Source organism: Pagrus pagrus (assembly GCF_965226575.1).
Source record: "Pagrus pagrus genome assembly, chromosome: 12".
Classification (NCBI taxonomy): Eukaryota; Metazoa; Chordata; class Actinopteri; order Spariformes; family Sparidae; genus Pagrus; species Pagrus pagrus.
This window is the reverse complement of record NC_140196.1, coordinates 23,874,534-23,898,475: the sequence shown is the minus strand read 5'-3', so window position 1 is coordinate 23,898,475 and position 23,942 is coordinate 23,874,534. Positions and strand designations below refer to the sequence as shown.

At 40.8% G+C, this 23,942-nt stretch overlaps 1 protein-coding gene across 3 annotated transcripts in view; it reads left to right on the top strand.

Moving 5' to 3' along the window:
* Positions 1-23,637, top strand: part of slc6a9 (solute carrier family 6 member 9) — a 92,391-nt gene extending 68,754 nt beyond the window's left edge. For all 3 annotated transcript variants that reach the window (XM_084369081.1, XM_084369080.1, XM_084369082.1), the window contains 12 exons: positions 1,078-1,234; positions 5,850-5,981; positions 6,895-7,165; positions 9,765-9,897; positions 10,064-10,198; positions 10,284-10,387; positions 12,441-12,678; positions 13,754-13,888; positions 13,980-14,079; positions 15,843-15,943; positions 16,786-16,956; positions 17,991-23,637. In XM_084369081.1, the coding sequence (XP_084225207.1) occupies positions 1,078-1,234; positions 5,850-5,981; positions 6,895-7,165; positions 9,765-9,897; positions 10,064-10,198; positions 10,284-10,387; positions 12,441-12,678; positions 13,754-13,888; positions 13,980-14,079; positions 15,843-15,943; positions 16,786-16,956; positions 17,991-18,239 (1,926 nt within the window). In that variant the 3' untranslated portion in view covers positions 18,240-23,637. The remainder of the gene's footprint in view (positions 1-1,077; positions 1,235-5,849; positions 5,982-6,894; positions 7,166-9,764; positions 9,898-10,063; positions 10,199-10,283; positions 10,388-12,440; positions 12,679-13,753; positions 13,889-13,979; positions 14,080-15,842; positions 15,944-16,785; positions 16,957-17,990) is intronic.
* Positions 23,638-23,942: the final 305 nt, after the last annotated feature.

The following is a 23,942-nucleotide window of genomic DNA, read 5'->3' as shown; positions in this document are numbered from 1 at the left end:
GACTCTCCACTTCACCCAAATCACACAGCTCACACAAAACTGTTTTTCTCCTGAATATTTGTCACTCTTCCCCCCCTGTAGCTTGAGAGAAAAACGCATTGCTTTAAACTTTAATAAGAGCTTACATTTAACAAATTATAATTGTAACAATTTATTCCTGTAGTTGTGCAGCATAACCACCTACTTCAAAACTAAGCAGAGCTCTTTTGCCCATGTAAATACCTTCCTATTGCTTTTATCATCTGCCATTTCAATTAGGTGATGCCACAGTTGGATCATTTAACATTGTAGCTGTACCGAGCCTGGTACCCATCTGTCTAAAATCACCACGATCATTAGATGATTTCAGTTCGTTTATGGCTTATCCGAGAGCAGCAGGTCAAGTCATCTGTCTTCTTTACAAGAGTGCACATATGATCAACATTAGCTGTGTTTAGGTTTCTGCAAGAGCGTGAGTATCTTCATGTGCACCCACAAAAACACACAGACAGACAGTCAGAGACAGACGGACAGACAGTTAGATACAGATAGACAGACAGTTAGAGACAGACAGACAGACAGACACAGCTGAGGTTATGGAGGAGGTCAGCAGAGAGGGACCATCTGATGTCAGCAGATGGAGCGATAGAGGGAGGGAGGAGCGGAGAGGAGAAGCTCGAAATCAGGACGACAAGACCAAATGCTTATCGGCTGTTCTTAAGGCGCTGATTTCACTTTACATCCTGTCTGCCCCAGTGCACCCACCTTATGCTAGACTTTGGGGTAGAGGAGACAGTATTTAAAGAAAATATTCAATAACTGTGAGTGCGAGCGTGGTTTGTGAATAATTTACCTCCACATGCACCCCAAAGATGTTTTGTTATTTACCATCACTCCATGATACTGATGAAAATAATCCTTTAAACACAGTCAACATCAGAATCTGATCCGACCAAATGGAGCAGGAAAGGCCTATCAGCTCTTCTCTGTCAATTAAATTAAATGTTGTTTTAGTTGTTGGACTCGCTGCAGCAGCACTATCTCAGAAACACATTTGCTCCACCTGAAGTCACCTCCCTGTCTTTGTCTTTGTTGTAGAACGGAGCAGTTCCAGGCGAGCCAGTGAAGAAGGATGAAAACTCCCGGAGAGGGAACTGGGGCAACCAGATTGAGTTTGTCCTCACCAGCGTGGGCTATGCAGTGGGCCTGGGCAATGTCTGGAGGTTTCCCTACCTCTGCTACAGAAATGGAGGAGGTAAGCCTTTCAATGTAGAGTTGAGCTACTAGTGGTTGGCTTTATTAAAGTGTTAATTTTGTCAGCTATTATTCATTTTTATTTTGTCTTAGCCATATTATTGTGTCAAATATCCTTATTAGTTTTTATCATATTAAACTTCATCAACTTCATCCTGTTTTTTTGTTTAGTTGACCAAGAGTCCATGCATTTTATTTTTTATTTTATCTACGTCAAAGAAAACAAACTATTTTAGTCTAGTTTGAGTCAAAAACTGTTTTCAGTCTTTTTAGTCATTTTACTCAATTTAGTATAAGTTATTCATTTGATAATATTGAATATTTCTGCCGATCTAATCTAGCACAAACCATTTATTTTATCAATTTCGGATTAAAAAACCACAGGTAGAATATTTCAGAGTGCAGTTTTGCAGAAAGTGTCTGGTCTATTGGTCTGATGGTATTAATTCAATGAATGCATCCAGAGCCATTTTGATGTCAGATCAAATGAAATGTATTTTGATGTAAATGTGTTGGGCCGATAAAGACAGTGTTTTCAGGCCTGATGTTTCCCTTTAACCGCTTCAAATTGTACTCCAGATTCATGTTTTATGTATTCATGTGTGTATTATTCCCTGAGTAATTAACGCAAATGTAAAAAAAAAAAAAAAAAAAAAAACGTATCTACTACTGTAAAAGAAAGTACGTGGAAAAACCTGGTTGCGCCACCTTCATCCGGATCTGCACCAAAAGTTGATGAGGTCTATTCTGGGCCGAGGCACTTCCTCCATCCAAGTTTCATGGATAACTGTTGACTCGTTTTAGTGTAATACTGCTGACAAACCAACCAACAAACAAACATAACCACCTTGGTGGAGGTATGGCTTTCAGCCAGTCAGCTCACTAGTTGCAGACTGAAACTCCCACTGCTGCTTTAAAAACACTTGCAATCTAGCTGAAACATCAGTGTTTCCCATGTAGTAGTCTACATACTTAACTACATTTTAGTCTTTTCTTCTGTCATCAAAAATATTGCATGTTAGTATAGTTTAATAGAGTAAGAGTCTAATCTCAGTCATGAACAAAAAGGTAGTTAACATTTGTTATACATATATTTATTATATTTCAATTAAAAAAAATAACTCTAGAGCAGACCGATACTTTGTTTTTTGGGGCTAATGCCGATACAGATATGTGGGAGTTAAAAATTCTGATTTGGATTTATTAGCGGATATGCACACATTGTTTGCTATGACAAATCAGTTGTGACAAAGACTTGTAATGGAGGCAGAATATTTTACAGTTTAAGTTGTCTAAAATGACATCAGTGCACAACAGTAAACTTCAATGGGAATTTGAGAATTATCATCATAAGCATAATTTTCTGCATTATAATCTCTGAAATCTGAAAAATATATACTTACAGTATATAAAAGGAAGATGAACTGAAATTGATTCAAAATATAGAACGGACTTGATTAATTCATAAATGTGAGGTTATAAGAGATAGAAAGCTAATTATGAAGATTGAGAGCTGCATTTTGGTGAATTCAAGTTTTTCCTTTTTGTATTTTTCGTTTGGGGATTTTTATTTATATACTTACCTTCAACAAGATGTTCTCTGAGGGGATGTTTTTAAGTTGAGTCCTGAACGAATTATGTGTCAAAACAGGCTGTGTAGTGAAGGCATGTTGTCAGTCCAGCAGCTTTTAAAAGTGAAGAAATTGCCTTATAGATCTGTAAACTGTCTGGAAGTAAGGAATTTAAAGCTCCATGTACCAAATGTAATGTTTTGGTTCACTGGTGTTTACAGTTGATTCCCAACAGCTCTCATTTAAACCTAGTACAACTGTATGGAAGAATAAGCCTGGAGAGAACAGTGGTACAACATATAGGAAGTAACACACGACTTTTTGTAGATCGCTGTTGTTACTTGTGTGTAATATTAGAGGTTCTTAACAACTACTAAATGATTATAAACTAGTGACTTCAGGTTAAAACTTAAAAAGGAAAGTGTCAGCTCGTAAACTTTAGTGATGTGTAAAACAGTTGATAGGAAACATCTGTTGCACTGTCGAAAGCAATAAACTACTGTGTAAACTGGAGGTCACAGTAGCAACAGAAGCTTGAAGGGGGAAAATCATCATTTGTCAACATAGAAATGTAAACATGCACACAAAAGAAATACGTGTGTTTCAGTTAGTTATAGTCATATAGTATAGACTTGGATGCAAATTTGATGATGCAACCAACCTGCCTTAAATTGGTCATTAAGTCTCATGTTGTATGCCTGATAAATTGTCATTTAAGATATATTGAGTATTTTTGTAAAAAACAAAATAAATGCAGTTTACATCATAAAACAGGCCAAGTGTGACAACCGTATTCCATATTAGTCTCTGCTCTTTAACTCATCTGTCTAATTTAACTTCTATTTGAATGCAATGCAGTTATCTGTACATATATAATTCCATCCAAAACATCTTTGTAAGCGTCAAATCTAGTTTTGTGTAACTTCATTATTGGTAATTGAAGTGTGAATGCTGTTTAAAATGTGTGCGAGTGCACAGAATGCATCCAGCTGCTGCTTGCATCTTCTGCTGACATGCTGCTTTGGCTCTGCAGCCGCTGTATGAGAACGTGATGAGAACAGACTATATTCGAGTTCTGCTGCTGTCAGTTGGAGGCTTTCTGCCTCTAGTCAGATTAGTCCTTAAAACAATGAAATAAACTAAAATGTGCTCTAAACAAGACAACTAGAGTATAATGAAAGTGGTGAGGTTGGTCATGATCCTGTGACTTAGGGCCTCAGACCTTTCCATGGCGTCTGTCCCACATCAGTTCATATGTTTACGCTGCAAATATTTGGATTACTGTTATGCATGTAGAGGACCTGCATTCCCATACAAGGACTCAGTATAAGTAGGCCATACATTCACACACACACACACACACACACACACACACACAGCTGCAAATAGTGCAGAGTGGACAGGCGAGCTGAGCTTTACCAGTTACACACACACAACGATAAGATTTTAGTATTGTGCAGTATCAGCTGGTTGCACCGACCTAGTTCGCATACAGACACCCATATAAAAGCACACACACGCACACACTCACGCACACACACACAAACAGACATTCCCTATAGATGACTGTCTGGTTCCTGGTCCAGTCTGAATCACCAGAGAGTTGCTGCACCACTGAGCAGACTCAGCTGCACATTCAGTGACCTCTCTGCTCACTCAGGGGATCTTACTCTCACAGATGAGGTTTATTGTTTTTTTTTTTTTTACTTTTTATGCCCGGCGGCGGCGACAGCAATGGCCGGAGGCTCCAATGTTACGCTACTCTTCATAATACTTTACATAAATGTATAACAGGATAAAATGATAAAGTGATGACATTTTATATCCAATAGGTCAAAGGTCAACTTCGCTGTGACATAATGTTCTGCAAAAACACTTTCCTGGCCATTATTCAACGCCATGACTCAGGAACAGAAAGGCAGATTGTGACCATATTTCACATTTTGTCAGATACTGAAGTCATGACACTAATCTTGGGTGTCCACCGTGAAACTGTGTTTATTTTATAGATCCTCTGCAGTGCCTGCTTGAACATGTCTGTGAAGGATCCACGTTTTACAATTTCTTCTTCTTCGTAATCAGCTTTATTGGCCAGACGTGAACACTTACCGGGAATTTGACTGTTTTTTGTTTCTCTCAATGAACTCACACACTAATAGTCATACAGCAGTAGTCCAACACAAGCTCATCGGTTTTGCTGATATTGATCTTCAGGTGATTGTTGTTGCACCATGCGATGAAGCTCTCTATCAGTCCTCTGTATATATAGAAATAGTCTCTAAATGATGACAATATGTCTCTCACTGTAAATTAATCTCTGGGATCATACAGTACATGTCAGCATAAAGTGATATGTTCTGTTTTGTGAGTCCGCACAGGCATGCACTTAAACTGCAGCAATGTATTTAATGATAGCGTTGTGTATTCGTCTTGCTTGAGTTCATTATCATTCGCTGCACCCCACTGAGCAGGCAACGTCTGTGGACATCCAAAACAGGTTGATATCATGTCCGTCAGGCCAGGCCATGATCTGGACGTCCATTAACATCCAGAATTAGTCGACAAACGACATGTAAACGTCTATACAACGTCCAGAAAAGACGTATAAAAAACTCTCATTCTGGCTCCCCAGAGGACGTCTTTTAGACGTCTTGGATGTCCATAAATGACATCTAAAAGACGTGATCTAGAACACTTTTTGCTCACTGGGACATTAAGTCAGCCAACATACTCTAAATCCTTAGCATTGTTTAAATAACATGCCTGCCTTTATTTGTCTGTCAGTGCCTATAGAGCAGGACTAGCTGTACAGGAGTCAGACAGAGTACAGGATGTAACTAATATTGTATTACCTGCTCGGCTACTGTGGCTTCTTCTGAGCTAACACAGGTGTCCTTACATCTACAGTAGTAAAGGACTATGCTTACATAAATTAGACTTCTTAGAATATAATTTTTCGTGTGCGGCTTCACACTGTTAATTAACCAATTTCTGGTCAGAGCAAGAGGGTGACTGACTGACTGTCCTGTTGTCTCTTCCCTCCAGGTGCCTTCATGCTACCATACTTCATCATGCTGGTGTTCTGCGGCATCCCCCTCTTCTTCCTCGAGCTGTCCTTCGGTCAGTTCGCCAGCCAGGGGTGTCTGGGAGTATGGAAGATCAGCCCCATGTTCAAAGGTTAGTGTCAGTGTGTTTATGCAAAGTGCATACAAAGAAAAAATACATTATATGGTTATTTGAGGTTTTTGGTTAGGACAAGGGTGGGGGGGGCACATGTGTGTGATGATGTATCACAATCACTAGTATGAGAAGTTTACTCAAAAAGAAAAATCCCATCATAATAAATTCTCTACAATGACGATGGAGAGTCAGGTGAAGTTCTGTAGTCCAGAAAACGTTTCTGAAGCTTCACAGTAAAACAGCGTTGCAGCATTCTCTTAAACAACTGAAGTAGATGGGGACTTGGGAAAAATTTAGGACTTAAAACTCAAGAAAACAACTGACAACAAAATATAAATGGCTCCATTTTATGGTGCTTTTAGCTTAGCAGCTACAGAAATGATCATCTTTTTAAATCAGTTTGGGATCTAATTCTAGAGACTTTCAATCAGCATGAGGGTGAGTAGATAATGACTGGAATTTCATTTGTGGGTGAACTTTTCCTTTATGAGGTTACTTTGGTCAGGACACCCAAAAAGAGCTGTAGCGTTGTTGCTATGGAAGGATTCAGTGCATGATAAAAAGCTGAAGTGTGAGGTGAGCTGAAGGCTTGTTCATTATAACAGATCCATATTCAGCAGCCTGTTGTCATGATAGATCACCCTCGGTGGATATGATGAGTATAAAAGAGTGAGCTGAAGGAAGCAGAAAAGTTGATAAGATGCAGCTATGACCAGATGTGTCAGCAACAGGACAGTGATGATTTACCCATCTACACAATGCTGGTGTGTCAACAAACTAAAATAGTGTCACATATAACATGTTAAAGGGTCAAATGTAGCCTTTACCATTTAACAGGCTATTTCCTTCACACTCAACTTCTAATGCCTCCTCCTGTTTTTTTCTCCATCCTGTCTTCGTCTCCCTTCAGGTGTGGGCTACGGCATGATGGTCGTGTCCACCTACATTGGGATCTACTACAACGTGGTCATTTGCATTGCCTTCTATTACTTTTTCATGTCCATGACAAAGTTGCTGCCATGGACCTACTGCAACAACCCCTGGAACACACCGGACTGCAGCGGGGTGGTCAGCACTCCGCTCAACGCCACCCTGGCTAATGCTACCACAAGCCTGGTAGCGGGGGTGTCTGAGGTCGTCAACCGCACCAAGAGGACCAGCCCCAGTGAGGAGTACTGGAAGTGAGTAAAAGTACATCAGGGACTTTTGATTAATTAATGAAGTGAGAACAAGTGTTCATTTATAACTCTTTTGAGTACTGATCACCAGAATGAAGATGTAGGAAAATGGTCAGGAGAATCATAGTTTTACTTTTGTTAGAATCATTTCATAGCACTCTTTGTTTTGTAAGTTTTGCCAAGTTATGCAAGTAGTCTCTTTTGACTCAGTTCTGAAGGCTTATCGTGCGTGACACAGAGGTTAAAATTGACTTGCACCTGTGAGATAAGCTTGCATCAAACATGCCTCGTGTTTGCAGAAAGCATTCAAATATTTGAACTAGATTTGACTGGCAGCGCAGCAGCTTCTGACAGTGTCATCAGCAGTGACATGCAGGAGGTTTCCCAGATTACTGTTGTTCAGTCAACTCATGGGCTGTTTTGATGTTACTTAACAAATCAGCATGAAAGATAGAATATGTAACATTTCTCCGTCAAAAAGTCTTCAAACTGCCAGACCTTTTTTATATATATATTTTGTTGTTTTGTACACTTGCTTTATTCCAGATGTTTCCAACAATGTTTTAACCCTGAGAAATCCATCACTTTACTCAATTGGTGCGCTTCATTTGCTCACCTGTCACTATACCTTCCGAGAGTGAAGAAGGAAGTTGGCGAACAAGACTAAACATAGCTTGAATGCAAATTACCTCGTCTGTTAACATTTCTGTGTGACTCAGATAGATAGATTTTAATCACAATGGTGGTGGTGGCTTAGCAATGAAGACGTGAACTCTGAGAAAGTAAATACTGTGCATTTAAGTCTAAGTCACTCCTGTCAGGTTGACAAGGGTTTATCCAAGTACACCTGCTATACATGTTCATATAGAGTAGATGCAGCTGCATTGTATAAAAAGGGTTTGTTGGAGGGAAATATAAATCAGTAGGATGTGTTGATCAGTTATCACCTCAGTCACATTACATGCCTGGATCATCCAGATGAGGTGGATGATCAACTACATGAGGGAAGAGATTGGGAGAGGAGATAGGAGTAAGACAACTTTCATTGTCTCAGGATGTCACACATCAACCAGGAGAGTACAGAGTGACATGTGCCAGAAACACGGCAGTGTCTGTGGAGCATCATGTGTAATGGCTCTGCTTTTCAGATATAGAAAAACGTATATCCATTCTTCTCCTTGCAGCTGCCTGTAAGAACTTAATCAACTGCAGACGGAGGCTTTCATACAGTGTTGCAGCAGCTGATATTGTTCTGAATTAACCATTAATCCTCAGCTCAGAACAAACAGCTTTGCCTTTTATATTTGCTTTAAACTTGAGTTTTATGTCTAAATGAGTGCTGTATACGGAGTGTTTAATTAAAAGTGTCTTCTTCAGTGTTAAGCCTTAGTTGCTGCACATTTCCATCAAGGGCTGCACGATATTGAAAACAACTGACTCTGCATTTTTTGGTTTTCTGCTATTGAGAGTGATGTGACAATAAGTAGAAGTCACCATGGTTACAAGTCCTGCAATGTGAATATTGTGGATGCGCACATTGCGATGTCAATACTGAAACGATACATTGTGCAGCCCTTTGTACTGTCATGTCCTAATGCACCTGTCCCTCCGCCGCTGTGCCTTGTACAGTTCATGTTCAGGACATAATCAATGTCATTGCACTGCTCTTATGTGAGTTGTTGTTTTATCACTTTACCATCAAACACATGAAAATATCACATTTCTAATAACGGATACACAACAATTCAGCTTCTTCATGACCTTTTTTTCTTTGGTTAAAGCCAGAACAGATTAAACAAGTCGAGGAATTTTTGTTTGGCTAATCCTGGCTAACAGCTCATTCGCTTTACATTGACATAACTGTTTTTGTCCGTAATGCGTTTATACCACTGAGACCATCACATTTCAGACGCTCATGTAATAAGCTCTAATCCTGAGTAAACCCCTATAGAATCACCAATTAGCCACATTGTTCAGGCATGCATTCATCTGTCCTTCTCTGTTTGTGCTGACAATACTGAAATAATTGGAAGAGAAATATTACTGAGGCAGATGAGAAAGTGTGTAGGTTGTATAATCTACATGGAGTTATTAATAATTATCCTCAGTGTCGCGCGCACAGACATACTGTCGTTAAGTATAATTTCCATTTCAAATGACAGCTTTAAATGGGAATTCAGAGCAAACAATGTTTGAGAAATCTAATGCACAGTTTTTGTTACTTCAATGGATCCAATTCCCAGAGTTGTATTAAGCCACACAGTTAATGCTTGTACGTTTAATGCCTACTTAGTTATAGGGAAACAGAGGCCAAAAGCCAGCACTACAAAGTAATAGTACTATAAAGTAATAGTACTTACAAAGAAAAACATTTCCCTGTTGGTGTCTTTGGTCATGCCTGTAACACTGCATTGCTTTGACAAAAGACAAATATCAGTTTTAGGTCAGATGCTCTGACCGTAACCCTACAGGAAGTAGTGTTGTTTGCTCAGCTAAGACTGTTTTCAATTTTTGCTTTGAAAATTTGAAAATTTGAAATGTCAAAACCAAACCCGACATCCAAACTGACCAGTCCTAACTTCTGGCTCTGTCTCTTTCTCAGACACTATGTGTTGAACATCTCTGATGATATCGGGAACTTTGGAGAGGTCCGTATGCCTATCCTGGGCTGCCTGGCTGTGTCCTGGTTTGTCGTCTTCCTCTGTCTCATCAGGGGCGTCAAATCCTCTGGAAAGGTCAGCCTCACTCACACACACAGACACTCACACACACACACACACACACACACACAGGCATAATATTCAAACTATATCTGCTGAATGAGAAACTTTCCAACTGATTTCATCACATCCTCTGATTATCTCTGTATCTGTGTGTGTCTGTGTGTGTGTGTGTGTCCAGGTGGTGTACTTCACAGCTACGTTCCCCTATGTCGTTCTGACTATCTTGTTTATCCGTGGCATCACCCTGGACGGAGCCATCAACGGCATCAAGTACTACCTGACCCCACAGTGGCAGAAGGTCCTTGATGCGAAGGTATTCACTGAGATAAGCAGGCAGATGGAGAGAGAGATGTATTTCTTTTTGCTATTTCTGAATGTATGTGTGTTTAAATTTGTAGGTGTGGGGAGACGCAGCGTCGCAGATCTTCTACTCCCTGGGCTGTGCCTGGGGGGGTCTCATTACCATGGCGTCCTATAACAAGTTCCATAACAACTGTTTCAGGTTGGTACTCCAGACAAGAGATACACAAAAACAAACTATGTTTAACAGGAATAGTGTTTGTCAAACATGCTTATTTGCTCTCTTGCTGTTTGAAGAGGAGATCAATGCGACTCTCATAGGAGACAGTTTGCTTAGCTTAGCATAAAGACAGTTAGCCTGGCTCTATCCGAAAGTGTCTACAAGACAAGTCATGAGGTGGATTTGACCCCAAACCTCAACCTCAGTAGCCTGCATAAGGCATGTGCTTTACCAGCTGTGCTATGTATCAGCTTCCTTACATCTTATGTTTTGGATATCCAGCTTTTATCAGGTAGAATATTATTCCAAGTTTGGATGACCAAACATACATTTTTAATAAAGCTGATTAATAGCTCAATAATTATAATAAAACAAATGAAAAAAGCCAGGTATGGCTTTCCTAATAGTGGCTTATGTGGTGAAAGTCATTCAGAGTGTGTTCACACTGATGCTATAGTCAAGCAAAAATCTATATTTAATATGTTTACTAAGCATGTTGGCTTTCCAGAAACAAAGACAGCTTTATAACCATGCATGCAGGGATTCATGCAGTTGGGTTTTTCAAAGCATCAACGATGCAAGGCTTGAACAGTTACACTGTCACTCTTCAACTTGTTACAGCAGTAGAATAACATACATTAGAGGTGGTTGACTTTTACCTAGAAGCAATGCTGTGCTGCAGCAGTTATAATGAGTCCTGCCTGCCTTCTGCCTGTGTAAATGTGACCACGCTCGTTTTGCGTCAGGCTATGTTGCTGCAATGTTTCAGCCACACAGACCAGCATCTTATTATTTGCACTAATCAGAGAAGCAAGGCAGAGAGAGGGTGAAGATGAGGCGTGGGAGAAGAGGAAAGATGAAGATGGGGGAGGAAAAGAGGAAGAGAGAGAATAACCCTCATGCTACTGGAGGCTTCGGCAAAGAGGGAAGAGACAACCAGCGAGAGGGAGAGGAGATGTCGTCTCTGGTTGTTCAGGCTGTGCGGCACCCCCCTAATGAGTCAGGGCGAGAGAGCAATGTAGAAAGTGAGAGGAGGAAGAGGGTAAAATAGTCAGGAGGCAACTTCAAGGCTACAGGTCTAAAAAGAGAAGGGGGAGAAGGTGAGATAAGGAAGGACAGACAGGAGGAGGGACAGAGATAATGTGTTTTTTGACTGGTGTTAAGAGGCTGGTTGCACTCGGCTTGAATGTCAGGGGAGCGAGCGAGAAGCCGAGGAGAAGGTTAAGATGGAGAAGAGGGGACAGAGCAGGAGATAAGGAGAAGGAGAGATGCCATTTACTCTCCTGAGCTTGTCCACACATGCTGACGGAGTGAGGGCGTCGGGGAGGGAAAGGCTGAAGATATAATTTGTTCCTCTGCCAGGAGCTTGAGGTTGTGCTATCTGCGCACACAGCTGTACGGCGGCCTAATCAGCTTGTGTTCTGCAGCTCCGTCCCTGTGGAGTCGCTCTCTGCACTCCTGTAACACCACCAATTGGTGCCCATGCAGAAGTGCAGCGAGCGTAGGTCTGATGATGGTTTGTGAGGAGCTGAGAGAGGGCATCAAAGTCATCAAAGACATCCTCCGCGATAACTCAAACAGGAAGTGCGAGGAAACGAAGCACTGTGTATTCCCTCACTGAGTCTGAACAAAGTCAAAGTCCAAGTCTGAGTCAGGGAGAGTAGAGATGAAACACGTGCTTCTCAGAACAAGAACAGCAATCTTCAAGGGAAGAAGAGGACCTGAGCAGAGTGATGCTGCTGCCTTTAATAGTGCAAACAGACCAATGTGTCCACACTAAAACTCACCTTGACTCACAGAGAGTAAACTCAGCTCACATTTGATCTAAGATGTCAAACTGAATCTGAGCTGTCTCTTATATTAAAGGGCCAGTGTGGAGGATTTAGTCAGAAATGGAATATAATATTCATCATTATGTTTTCATTAGTTTATAATCACAACACTGGATACACTGGTGTCAAATTGCAAATGTATCTCATTTGTTTTCCAGTTGAATTAATGCCCCACATGTTTTCCTCCTCTTTCCTGCACACAGAGACAGCATCATCATCAGTATCACCAACTGTGCGACCAGCGTGTATGCCGGCTTTGTCATATTCTCCATCCTGGGCTTCATGGCACACAACCTGAACGTCCCCGTGTCAGAGGTGGCCGACCACGGCCCGGGACTGGCCTTTGTGGCCTACCCAGAAGCCCTCACACTGCTGCCCATCTCACCCCTCTGGTCGCTGCTCTTCTTCTTCATGCTCATCCTTCTGGGACTGGGGACTCAGGTGAGGCTGGGAAACAGGATGTGTTAACACCCAAATATACAATCATGTCGCACCATACTAATGCAGCACTTTAATGTGAATTAATGGATGATTTAGTATCTGATCTTGGAGCTGGTCAGCCTCTATATTATGGACATGAATAGATAATAAAGTCTGTCCTGAAATGACTGTACATACTGTACATGTCTGTCATCATTTGCACAGATACTCATACCGCACTGTTAAGCCTTGTGAGAAGTCTGTGTAAATAGATGTTATCCTCAGTCTGTAGCCATGTTCATTGTTCACAGCTCTTTGTTAATGTTTTAACAGACTCAGTGAAGATACTAGACTGTTAGGAATTGCATGCCTCAGCAACTCAGGATTAGACCTGATCTAGATCACATCTCTAGATCTATCTATGGGTATTACGTGGCGCTGGTTTAGTGGAGGACTGTTATGAACATTCCCAGGTCTAACACAGGCCTAATGTCTCAACTGAGAGGATGATTCCTGATAATCTGTTGACTTTTCATCTAGCACCACCAACAGGTCACATTTTTCACTTATACAGTGAAATGTCTCAACAATTATTGGATGGATTTCCTGGGAAATGTTTCCAATATTCACCTTCATAATCAGGGTAAAATTTTAATGTGTCCAGATACCTGCAGAATCATTGCTCTCCCATAAGCCTCAGCTATACTGCATGCTTACACACTAAAATATACTTATTATCCCTTTAAACATCAACATTTTTGCCTAGTCATTGTGGATTTGGTGGCATGGCAGCATTAGCATGTACTGTAGCTGTGCCCAAGTACAGCCTCACAGGGCTGCTTGCATGGTTGTTTATTATGAAATATAAACATACTGGACATTTAATGTAGATCAGAAAGTTTTACTCCTAAAATTTCGGACTTCCCACTTTGAATAATGTTAATAGCCATAGCTTATCATCACTCAGCAGTGGGTGTGTAAACTGTTAATATAAAAAAATCTTCAATCATGTGTCAAGACAAGATTTAAGGAACAACTGTCCAGTTTTATCTCCCATATGATTGAATCCTGAAACCTTTCGACCCTGTTCTTGTAGTTCTGCCTGCTGGAGACCCTGGTGACGGCCATCGTTGACGAGATCGGCACAGACTGGATCATTAGGAACAAGACTGTGGTCACACTGTCAGTGGCCATCGTTGGATTCTTACTGGGCGTGCCACTAACAACACAGGTAAGTCCCAAACACATTCGGCTCATATGTTTGAAGTTGTTTTCTCTCGTGGAGACGCAGTTTTAACTCATTCTCTGTTTTCTGTGTGCAGGCAGGAATCTATTGGTTGCTGCTGATGGACAACTACGCTGCTAGTTTCTCTTTGGTTATTATCTCCTGCATAATGTGCATCTGCGTCATGTATGTTTATGGTAAGTAGGGAAATGGACTGATTATCCTGATGTGTGAAGTGTTCTCAAAATGCTCTCGTGAATTTCTGTCAAGAACCTCACATTTGAAAGGCAAAAATATATTCTGGGACACATTACCATTCCTACAGTATGAGTCATATTGATGATTACTGGTTGCCCATATCCAGATGTAATGGTTCCATAAAGACATTGTTTAACCAGAGCTATAATCTGAGTCTGAAAGCAGAAACATTTATTGTCACCAGGACATCAACAGAAATTGTCAGTTCGTCTGAGTCAAACAAGAGTGAAATCAGAGATGGTGACAGATGCATAGAAGAGGAACGTTCATTTAAAGGAGTAAAACCTCTTCTGCAATATTGTCAATACAAATACAACCATCACAAAAAAGGAAATAGAAGAAGCAGAGATACGGATCTTTCTCCGGCAACTGCAGGCTGAACAGGCCTGCACACAACGCTGCCTCAGGACATGTTTTCAGTCTGTGCTCTTTCTTTTGCCTTCCTTTCTGCACACGCTGCACATTAACACACCTACAGTGGTGGATTGAGAAAGTTTGGGCCCCTCGGCTTCTTTTTCTCTGAGCTCACATTCAGCGTCACTGCTAGAAACATGATACTGGGCAATCATGTGTGCAGGGAGTGCAGACAAACACGCACAGGCACAGACAGACGACAGACACGTGAACACTCAAGAGTATATGGCTGATCTCCAATTCTTACCCTCAGTATAACACACGCAGCAGTTTGTCTTTCTCTTTGTGTCCCAACGGCACAATGGAATTTAATGCAAGGTTTCCTAAAATAACTCTTATTTCTAATGGCCGTAAAGATTGCATCCCCTGTGAGGATTGTAGTGAGACTCTTCCCGTCACCAACAGATATCTCCTGCTTACCCACAGGTCTCAGGATCAGCACCTTAAGACACATTTTGTGAGAAGAGATCTAAAGATTAACCTGTAATACAGAAGCACACCACGCACTGAAGGTTGATCTACTGACCGTATCCACCATCACTGAACGTAGAGTAATTTTACACCCGTGAAGTTTTCAGTTCATCAGCCTGCGGTCAGAGACAGTCACACTAACACGAGCTCATGGTGGAAAATATAAAGGCAGTGGAGATAAGTGGGCTGATACTATCTTGAAAATAAAACACAGCTTACAGTTATTTAAAGTCAACTCTCTTTTTTCACTTTCCACAAGTCTCATTATGCATTAGAGGTGGTAACTGTGATTTCCTTTGATTTATGTTATTGTGGTGTGAACGCAAGTCCAAGCAGCGATTTATGTCCCTGGCTATTAAAGTCGTAGCCCAGCCTACTCCTTGTGAGTGCTGCTGCTATATCAATCTCTACATTCAAAACCGATCAATTACGAGACATTTAGTTTTGCACAAATCCATTCGTCAAATTTGATGACTTTTTGAAAGCAATCCAGCCAATCTGTGGCCTATCAGCTGCAGCCTGGGTCAACAACTTTAGTAGAAGTAGACAAGAAGGGATGAATGAAACCAGATACATTCAGTCACAGCAGTCAGCTTCAGACTCACTGCTGAAATGCTTCAATATCACAGACTGATGGTGCGTACCAGTCCAAAAACAAGTGAGGGTTCAACTTCAGGTAAAGGAACAAGAGAGACCACACGCTGACTCGACTTCATTATCTGCTTTCATGTGTATAAATATTGTATGTCATTGCTTAAATGTGAAATGAGCACTCAAACTTTGATGTTCACCTCAAACTCATTTGTTTGCATCACAGGTCACAGGAACTACTTTAGAGATGTGGAGATGATGCTGGGCTTCCCTCCTCCTCTCTTCTTCAAAGTCTGCTGGAGATTCATCTCCCCAGTCATTATCTCTGTAAGTGAACACAGACAAACACAGCTGCTGACGTGGGTCCACAGCCAGAGGGGCTGAACCTGTAATCAAAACAAAATGTTGCAGTCGTATAAATATATGTTGATGTATTGATCTGACGGATGTTGAATTTAAGGTTCTAAACTTTCCTGCGTTGCTGACACATTTGTTCGGGACCTGACCTACATTTGAGCTGCCGTCACCACTAATCTGTTTGGCTACTGTTGGCTGCGTTTCCAGTATAAACCTCTAAAAGCAAATCTTTTTGACTGGGAAACGGACACATGCAGCTGCTATCAATGGTATTTCCCATGCAGGCGGCAGCATTAGTCCACTAAGCTGCTGGGCCGACCAAGAAATTCATTGTTGTGGATTACTGGTCAGATTTCAGCCACTTTTGTTCTCTCTTTCATTTCACAACACAGATTAATGCCCTGCTCTCCAGGCCCACTGCTGGAGCTGCGACTAAACTCTGCTGCTGGGAACAGTCGTGATTTATAATCATAATTATCTGCAAGTTTTAAATAAAAACAGATGATGGTGCCGCTACAATGATTTCACCTGTGCTGAGTCAGTGCAGTTTTCTTGTGAAAAACAGATCTGCTGTGGAGGAAGTAATGGTTTTTGTATTGACCATGCAACAGCAGCCAATTGTTTGGACTAATTCTAATCAGGATGGGGAACACTTATTGATTTGACTCTAATTATTGTGCTATATTATTGCATGTTGTACCTATTATTGTGAAATTGTTAGGATTGGCTTTGGTCCTGAAGCTACTTTTTCAAACGCCTGCTCTAAATGATGAAGCCCTGACTCGTTTCCTGTCTGTCTTCTGTCTGTGCAGTTCATCCTGATATTCACAGTGATCCAGTACAAGCCCATCACCTACAATGACTACGTGTATCCCGGCTGGTCTCTGGCTATCGGCTTCTCCATGGCCCTGTCCTCAGTGGTCTGCATACCCGTCTACGCCCTCTACAAGATCTCCAGGTCCCCAGGAGCCACCTTCAGAGAGGTACATTACCTCCTACAGCTGTTTCTACTAATAGATAGAGACTCAATGGCATTTCTGCCTTGAAATACAGGGAGCTTACATTGTGGGACGTCAGCCTATCATCGTTAAACTTCCAACATCAGTCATTCCTTCACTTATTTAATCTGCACACTCTGTATATTCCCTGTATTGAATGATTTCTTCTGCTTGCATTACTTACTAACATGTATGTTAGTATGGCAGGAGTTTCTCATCACACACATAAAACAGGATCGCATTATTCACAATACTTTATTATTATTAAGTAGAAAATTCTACATTTTCTGAAGAAAATCCAACTGTAAGAGGCGAATGCAGCTGTAACTAGAATGGGACTGAGTAGAGCACATACCTCCGCCAAGGCCTAACAGTCCCCTTTAATTCAATCAAACCTCACCTGATTTTTTTCATCTAGATCCATGTATTATTCCCTTTTATCAACAAAAGTTAATTGGGTCTATTCTGTGCCAAGACCCATCCTCCATCCAAGTTTTGTGGAAATCTGTTCTGCAGTTTTTGTGTCATACTGCTGACAGTCCAACCAACAAACGGACACGGGTGAAAACATAACCTTGGTGGAGATAATTGTGTTAAAGAATTTGGAAAATGTGTTTCAAGTTGAAACGTCTTTTTTCAAGCCCTGTAGGCACATGGATTATCACTTTGTATGTAAACACTGAAGCAGTTGGAGAGTAAGAGCTGAAGGCAGGTGAAGTGTCTGTTTGATGTCTGAGCCATGAAAGCAGTTGTAATGTCAGATGGATGAGTTAGCATTCATGGCAGTTGAAGTGTCAATCAAAGAGGAGATGAAAGCTGTTGAAATGTCAGTTGAAGTCTAAAATCAGTGTCGGTTGATGTTTGGAGGCTGTTAGTACTTAAACTGTTGAATTATCTGAAATGAAAGCAGCTGGAGTGGCTTTTAAAGCAATGAAAGCAGTTGAAATGTGAAAAAGTTGAAAGCGTGTCAGTTTCCCTCGACACTGACTGACGTGTCCTTCTGTCTCTCCCCGTGTCAGCGGTTGAAGCACGCCTGCCGAGCACATCCAAAGTGGGGCCCCGCCCTGCAGGAGCACCGGACAGGCCGCTACGCCCCCATGGCCTCTGAAGACACTGTGGAGGCTCGCCCCCTCAAGGAGAAGGAGGAGCTGAAGGAAGAGCTGAAGGAGGAGGAGAAGGAGAAGGAGAGGAAGGATGAGATCAGCCTCACCATCCAGGGAAGCAACGGCTCCACCAACACACACAACAACCCCAACCCCAGCGCATAGACGGCACCCTGCTCTGTCAGCACTACCAGGCGCGGCCCCTGGGTCGTGCCCCACCATCTTCCTCCTCCTCTTCCTCCCTTCTCCTCCCTTCTCCTCCATCCTCACCCCGCTTTCCCACAGTCCTCTGTGGGGGAGATCCCATTCGCTGGAGACCTTTACATATTGTAAGGGCTTATTATATCTATCCTAACCTCTTCTATCTATCTGTGTGACGTCTCTAGATAAACGAAGGAAAAAAAAGCGAAAGGAAGAAAAAATTGGGTCATCATCCAAAAGATCTGTGTGTATGTTAGCGTGTGTGCGTGGGTGGGTTGTTAATTTGTTACACATAATTTAATAATGCAGTTTGTTTTTCCTTTCCTTTTTTGTAAAACGTGTATATGTCATCTTCATATGCAGTTAGAGGTACAGTAGATTGTGACGCTGCATGTGTTCGTTTTGTGCATGCAGCAACATAGAGACACACACTGTTCTCCTTTATTCTGTTAGCTGGCTCTGTTTGGGATTGGCGACTTTCTAGCAGCAGTGATGTGACAGCCGGAGACTTGTTGTTGCGACGTGACACCCAGTGGTGCTGTAACAAAGAGGAGCAGGGCGAACTGTGCCTGAACTGGCCATTTACAGTTTGATGATGCCGAAAGATGGAAAGAGGCTCAAATCTTTGGCCAGAAAAAGAAGGCGGACACACTCGTTCACACTCATACACTCACACTATTGTACATTTGACAGCACACAGTGACCTCAACCATAGTTGATCTCAGCTTAAGACTAAGCCTGTTGTTTTTTATGCTGCTTCTTCTTTAAAAAGATATTCCACAGAGCACAAATATTTAACAAACACCCAAGATGGCGACTGACACTTAGGGCTGATTTTCTGTGGAAGTTTCCTCCATTTGTAACTTTTTTTTTTTTTCCACTAAAGCTGCTTAAACTCGGCAGAGAAATTATCAGTGAACTGTTACTGTACTCTCTGCCTCTACATTCACACACACACACACACACACACACACACACACACACACACACACACACAAACACACACAAACACACACACACCAAGCATTTATTTCCAGTTTTTGGACAGAAATGATCCCAGTGCCCATTTCTCAGGGTCCAAGCGAAGTTAAACTGTGTGGTTGTTCCTCGCCTGTGGAAACCTTGTCTCGACTGAGGTGGCCTGTTAAGATTATAGGGAGTGAAACCACCGAACTCTCCCATACATACAAACACACTCACACACTCACACACACACAGACACACGCACACACACACAAAAACAGGTGGATGCAACTCTGTATATTGAAGTGCCATCTCTTCTTAAGTCTTCCAGGCATTCTTTTTGAGTGAAATGCATCTTGGGATGTGGTCTATGAAGGAGGATCCGGGCGCGAGGAGGTTAGCTGGTGAAAGGATCGTAGGTGTGTTGTAGTCTGTGTCTCCCGTGGGTCGTAGCAATCTGCCCCGTTAAGGCATGTTACCAAAAACAGTACCTGAGTTACCTGAGTCCTGCACATGTTTTTGGTAACATATATACTGTATATCTCAGAGAGACCTGTGTGGCGTCTCTTACAGTCAGTGGAACCTTTAATGTATTTACAGGCATTTATTTTAGAGCTCTGAGCCAAGCTGTGCTGTGACTGATGGAGAGACAGGAAGCAGAGAGATGCAGCTTGTTTCACAGAAGAACACAGAATATAAAAATCCATTTTAAATGATTTATGTAGTTTTAAATGTAGCTGTATAGTATCGTTCTCTCAGTAGAGTTCTCCTTTTTACCTCTCATTATTGTAAAGTAACTTAGTAAATAATTATAAAGACATCATATGTTTATTTTGTACAAAAAATAAAAACTACAGAATCACGATTAACCATGTTTACTATTCCTCGTCTGTGACTTGATTTGTTGTGTTGGAGGGTGTGACAGGACAGAGAGGGGTCTTTTTCAGCATGCAGGGTCGGGTTCACAAAAGTGTCTGATTGGAACTGCAACTGATCGGAAAGCAGTGTGACAGCAGAGGTTAAAAAAGAAAAGAGTTTTTTTTGTCATCGAGACAGCCGTGTGAAGGTCACGTGTCTTTGTCTTTTCATCCTAAGATTCTTTGTTGGACGCCCGCTCAGGTGGTAGTGAGATGTTTTTAGCTTCACAGGCAGGGAGGATGTTTGGGATTGCATCACATCAGGTCTGGCTGTAAAGTTTCTTCACATCATAGTTTCACGTTTTCTTTGTTTGTGAGCTGTCAAGTCATCAGTAAAATCAAAGACATTTGGAGAACTAGGGAGCTGAGATACCAGTGTGAGCATAATATACAAAATGGCCTATATCCCAAGAGTTTATGGTTGTTGTTCGACAGTTTTAAGAGATATTGAAGCACAATTTTAGATTAAATCTGTACATTCTTTCTTGTTTTTCACCACTATTCCCACAGTCATGTCTTTAGAGGAGGATAGTGAATTTGACACAACAGTGAAGTTGCTCCTTTAATCCACAAGAGGGGGGTGCTGCTGACACTCAGGGTAGTAAAGGCACAACAGAAGTTTAACTGTGAACTAAACACAAAAGACACGCTAACACTTTATAATAACTATCATAAATACATGCTACATTTATAGTTAATTAAACTTCAGTTAATCAGTCCTTCAAATGCTTTATCAACCTTTATTAAGCAATCGTTTATTGTAAAGCTGCAATAATACTTTGTAAATGGTTAATAAATACTGTGTAGTCCATCTATAAACATTATTCAGATGGCCATTATAAAGTTGAAACTGATTATAAAACTTAACAATTGCTTAATAAAGAATTTAATTGTTTGTGAAATAACGGTTTACTTAAGTTTAATTAACTATAAATTTACTATTTATTAAAGGTGCAATATGCAAGAATTGGCAGCAAATCACCACAGTAACCATACACCCATGACTGTAGCTGTTGTTAGCTGATTAGCTCAGTTAGCCGCACAGCTAGCCTAGTTGGCACAGGAAACTTTGAGGAGGTTTTCGAGGAATACGAACCATCTAGATTTCTTTGACAAAACGTTTCTTCACACTTTCAGTTTTCAACTTAAATTCTCACATATTGCACCTTTAATGATGGTTATTATAAAGTGTTACCAAAGAGACAAGACTTCCTGTGGCTCAGAAAGTAACAATGACAGAGGTCAATGCAAAGCACAGAAGTAACTACAGTGAACAGTATTCTTGATAAGCACAGTGAGCGCTCTGAAACAAGCACACATTTCTACCCAGGTTTTTTTTTACAGGAACTGAGATTATAGAAACTGCTCGTTCCCATTGGTGGTGACTCGTGGCTTTGGTTGGTAGTTAGCGTTCTGTTTCCACCTTCTAAGCTACTCCCATCACACATGACGTATTTTGCAGTAGTGTTTATTTTTTATTATTACTGCAAAAACCAGGTGCTCTATGAAACAATACACTCACCGTCTGCTAAATACTCTTTAAGTATATTGCATTGCTTCCTCTAAGTAGAATCTAAGCAACGTTACACTTTCTAAATGAGGTTTATTTGCTGATAAAGGTGAATATGAAGTTGTTATTCTCAGTGTATATTGGGACAGCTTGTAGCTCAGACCGTCTCCTGTTTGTGATTGCCTGTCTCGTGTTTTCATGCGGTAGTAAGTGAAGCTTAGCCACCATGTTACCATGCTATCTCTCTATACATCCCAGCCCTCACCATCTCTGCTGGCCCCACGACTCTTCCTCCCTTTGTACAGTAATGTAAAAAAAATATATAATCGGACTGTGTGTATGTGTGGGTTTACCTTTGCTTTTATTTTGTGGGGTGGGTAAGTGTGTATTTGCGGGTCGAGGGACGGTGGGTATTGTTTCATTTTGTTTTTGATTTGTCATTTTTCTCGTAGTGTAATGTAGACGATGTCAGGTGTACTGTGAACTCTGTGTGTAGTGGATTAGCTCTTACTGCTGAGCCTGCATGTAGAGCAGGCGTAGTGTCAGTATTGATGTCATTGTACCTCTAACCTAATCAGAACTAGCCAAGTCCTATTCTGCTAATAATATACAGTCTATCTTTTAAGAAGAAAAAAACGTTTTGTACTAAAAGAAGAGAAAGAAAACTACATATTTTATCTTCAGATTTTAATCATTGTTTATCCATGTTCAATGACATTGTTTGTTTTACAAGTTGTATTCGTAGAAGAATTAAGATAAAGCCAGTTAATAATAAAAGCATTTCCAAACAAAAAGCTTTGGATCGAAACTTGAACTACATAAGAATGGTTAGTTTGTGGTGTAGACGGCGGCTGCAGCTATATTGACGATGCTTTTGGGTTTTTTTAAGACCAGTATCGCATGAACGTAGAGCTACATTTTACACGGTGCAGTGCCAACAGTCGTACATCGCTGTTTACCTTTAATATTCCGTGGCCCTTAACCTAAACAGTTTGGCTTTTTCTGTCTAGTAGTTACAAAATCAGCTAAAATCAAAACACCAAAATTACTCTTCAACCAAGATTACATTAGCGTCAGGACCCATTTACCATGTTTTCATTCTCACACAGCTCTGATGCTTAATATCAGAACATATAGGCAATTATATGACGTATGTATCAGACAGGGTCCAGTTACCATTATATTTTGATTTAATTCCATTGTTATCAAAGTTAAACTTAAATTTTCTGGCTACCAAAAGAGGAAGACCCCAGTTGGTCCTTCTGGGAAAGCTAAAAAACACAATTGAGAAAAGTCAATGACTGACCCATGTCTAACATACTATTGCCTAATATCATCTTGCACTGAGGTGGCTGTGCAGAAAGTCACTGATGTTGCAGAACGAGAACTATGTGAAGGGTCCGGACCATTTTATACACAAATTAACAGCACAACTGTTTTACTGTACTAAAAATAAAACTGTGATTTTACCTTGTTTCTGTGGTTCTCTGTAAATGACAGAACATTACCTCTTGAATTTCCTACTACTGCTCATATAAGCATAATCTCATGTTTCAGCACTTTAAAGAAATCATTTGTTTTTTTTTATAAGCAACAGGAATAAAATCTATGATTAAAATAATAATCCACACTTTGGTTTTGAAAAAGAAAACAATGAAAATAATGTCTTTTTTACAGTTGTCAGGCTGAAAGAAACTGTCCGAGTGTCGGTGGACAAATGCTGTGTTGTTGCTATGCCAATGTAAATTGTTTCATGGGAGGAGTGGAGAGGAAAAGCACAAGTGAGAAACGAGAACACAGTTCTTCTGGTACTCTCGATCATATCTATCTGTCTATCTATCTAACCATGTCTGTTCTTCTTGTTCTTCAACCTTTAGGGCCAAAATCCATTGAAATGTCTTATAGTCCTGTCAGCTGTATATCGTAAACTGTTGAATTACAAAATGGTAAATAAAATCTATTTTAAAGATCAGTGTGCTGCAGTCTTCTTGTCTTGTTTCATGGTGGTTGTTAATAGTGTTAAGTTTACTCCTGCACACGAGTCAGGTTGAAATATTTTAGCAATCAGAAAAGGTCAAACTTTGTGTGTGGCAATTGTATGGTTCTGTTTTCTCTCATGGTTCGAGTGTTATCATATAAAAAGGCAATCATTAAGTTAAAGCAGAAATAGACAACTCTACTCTACATCTGCATTCACCCAGTGGTATTACAGTTGGCACTGCTGTCCTACAGACAGCATTAGCAACATGGCTATCACTAAAAGCTTGGCTACTGTCC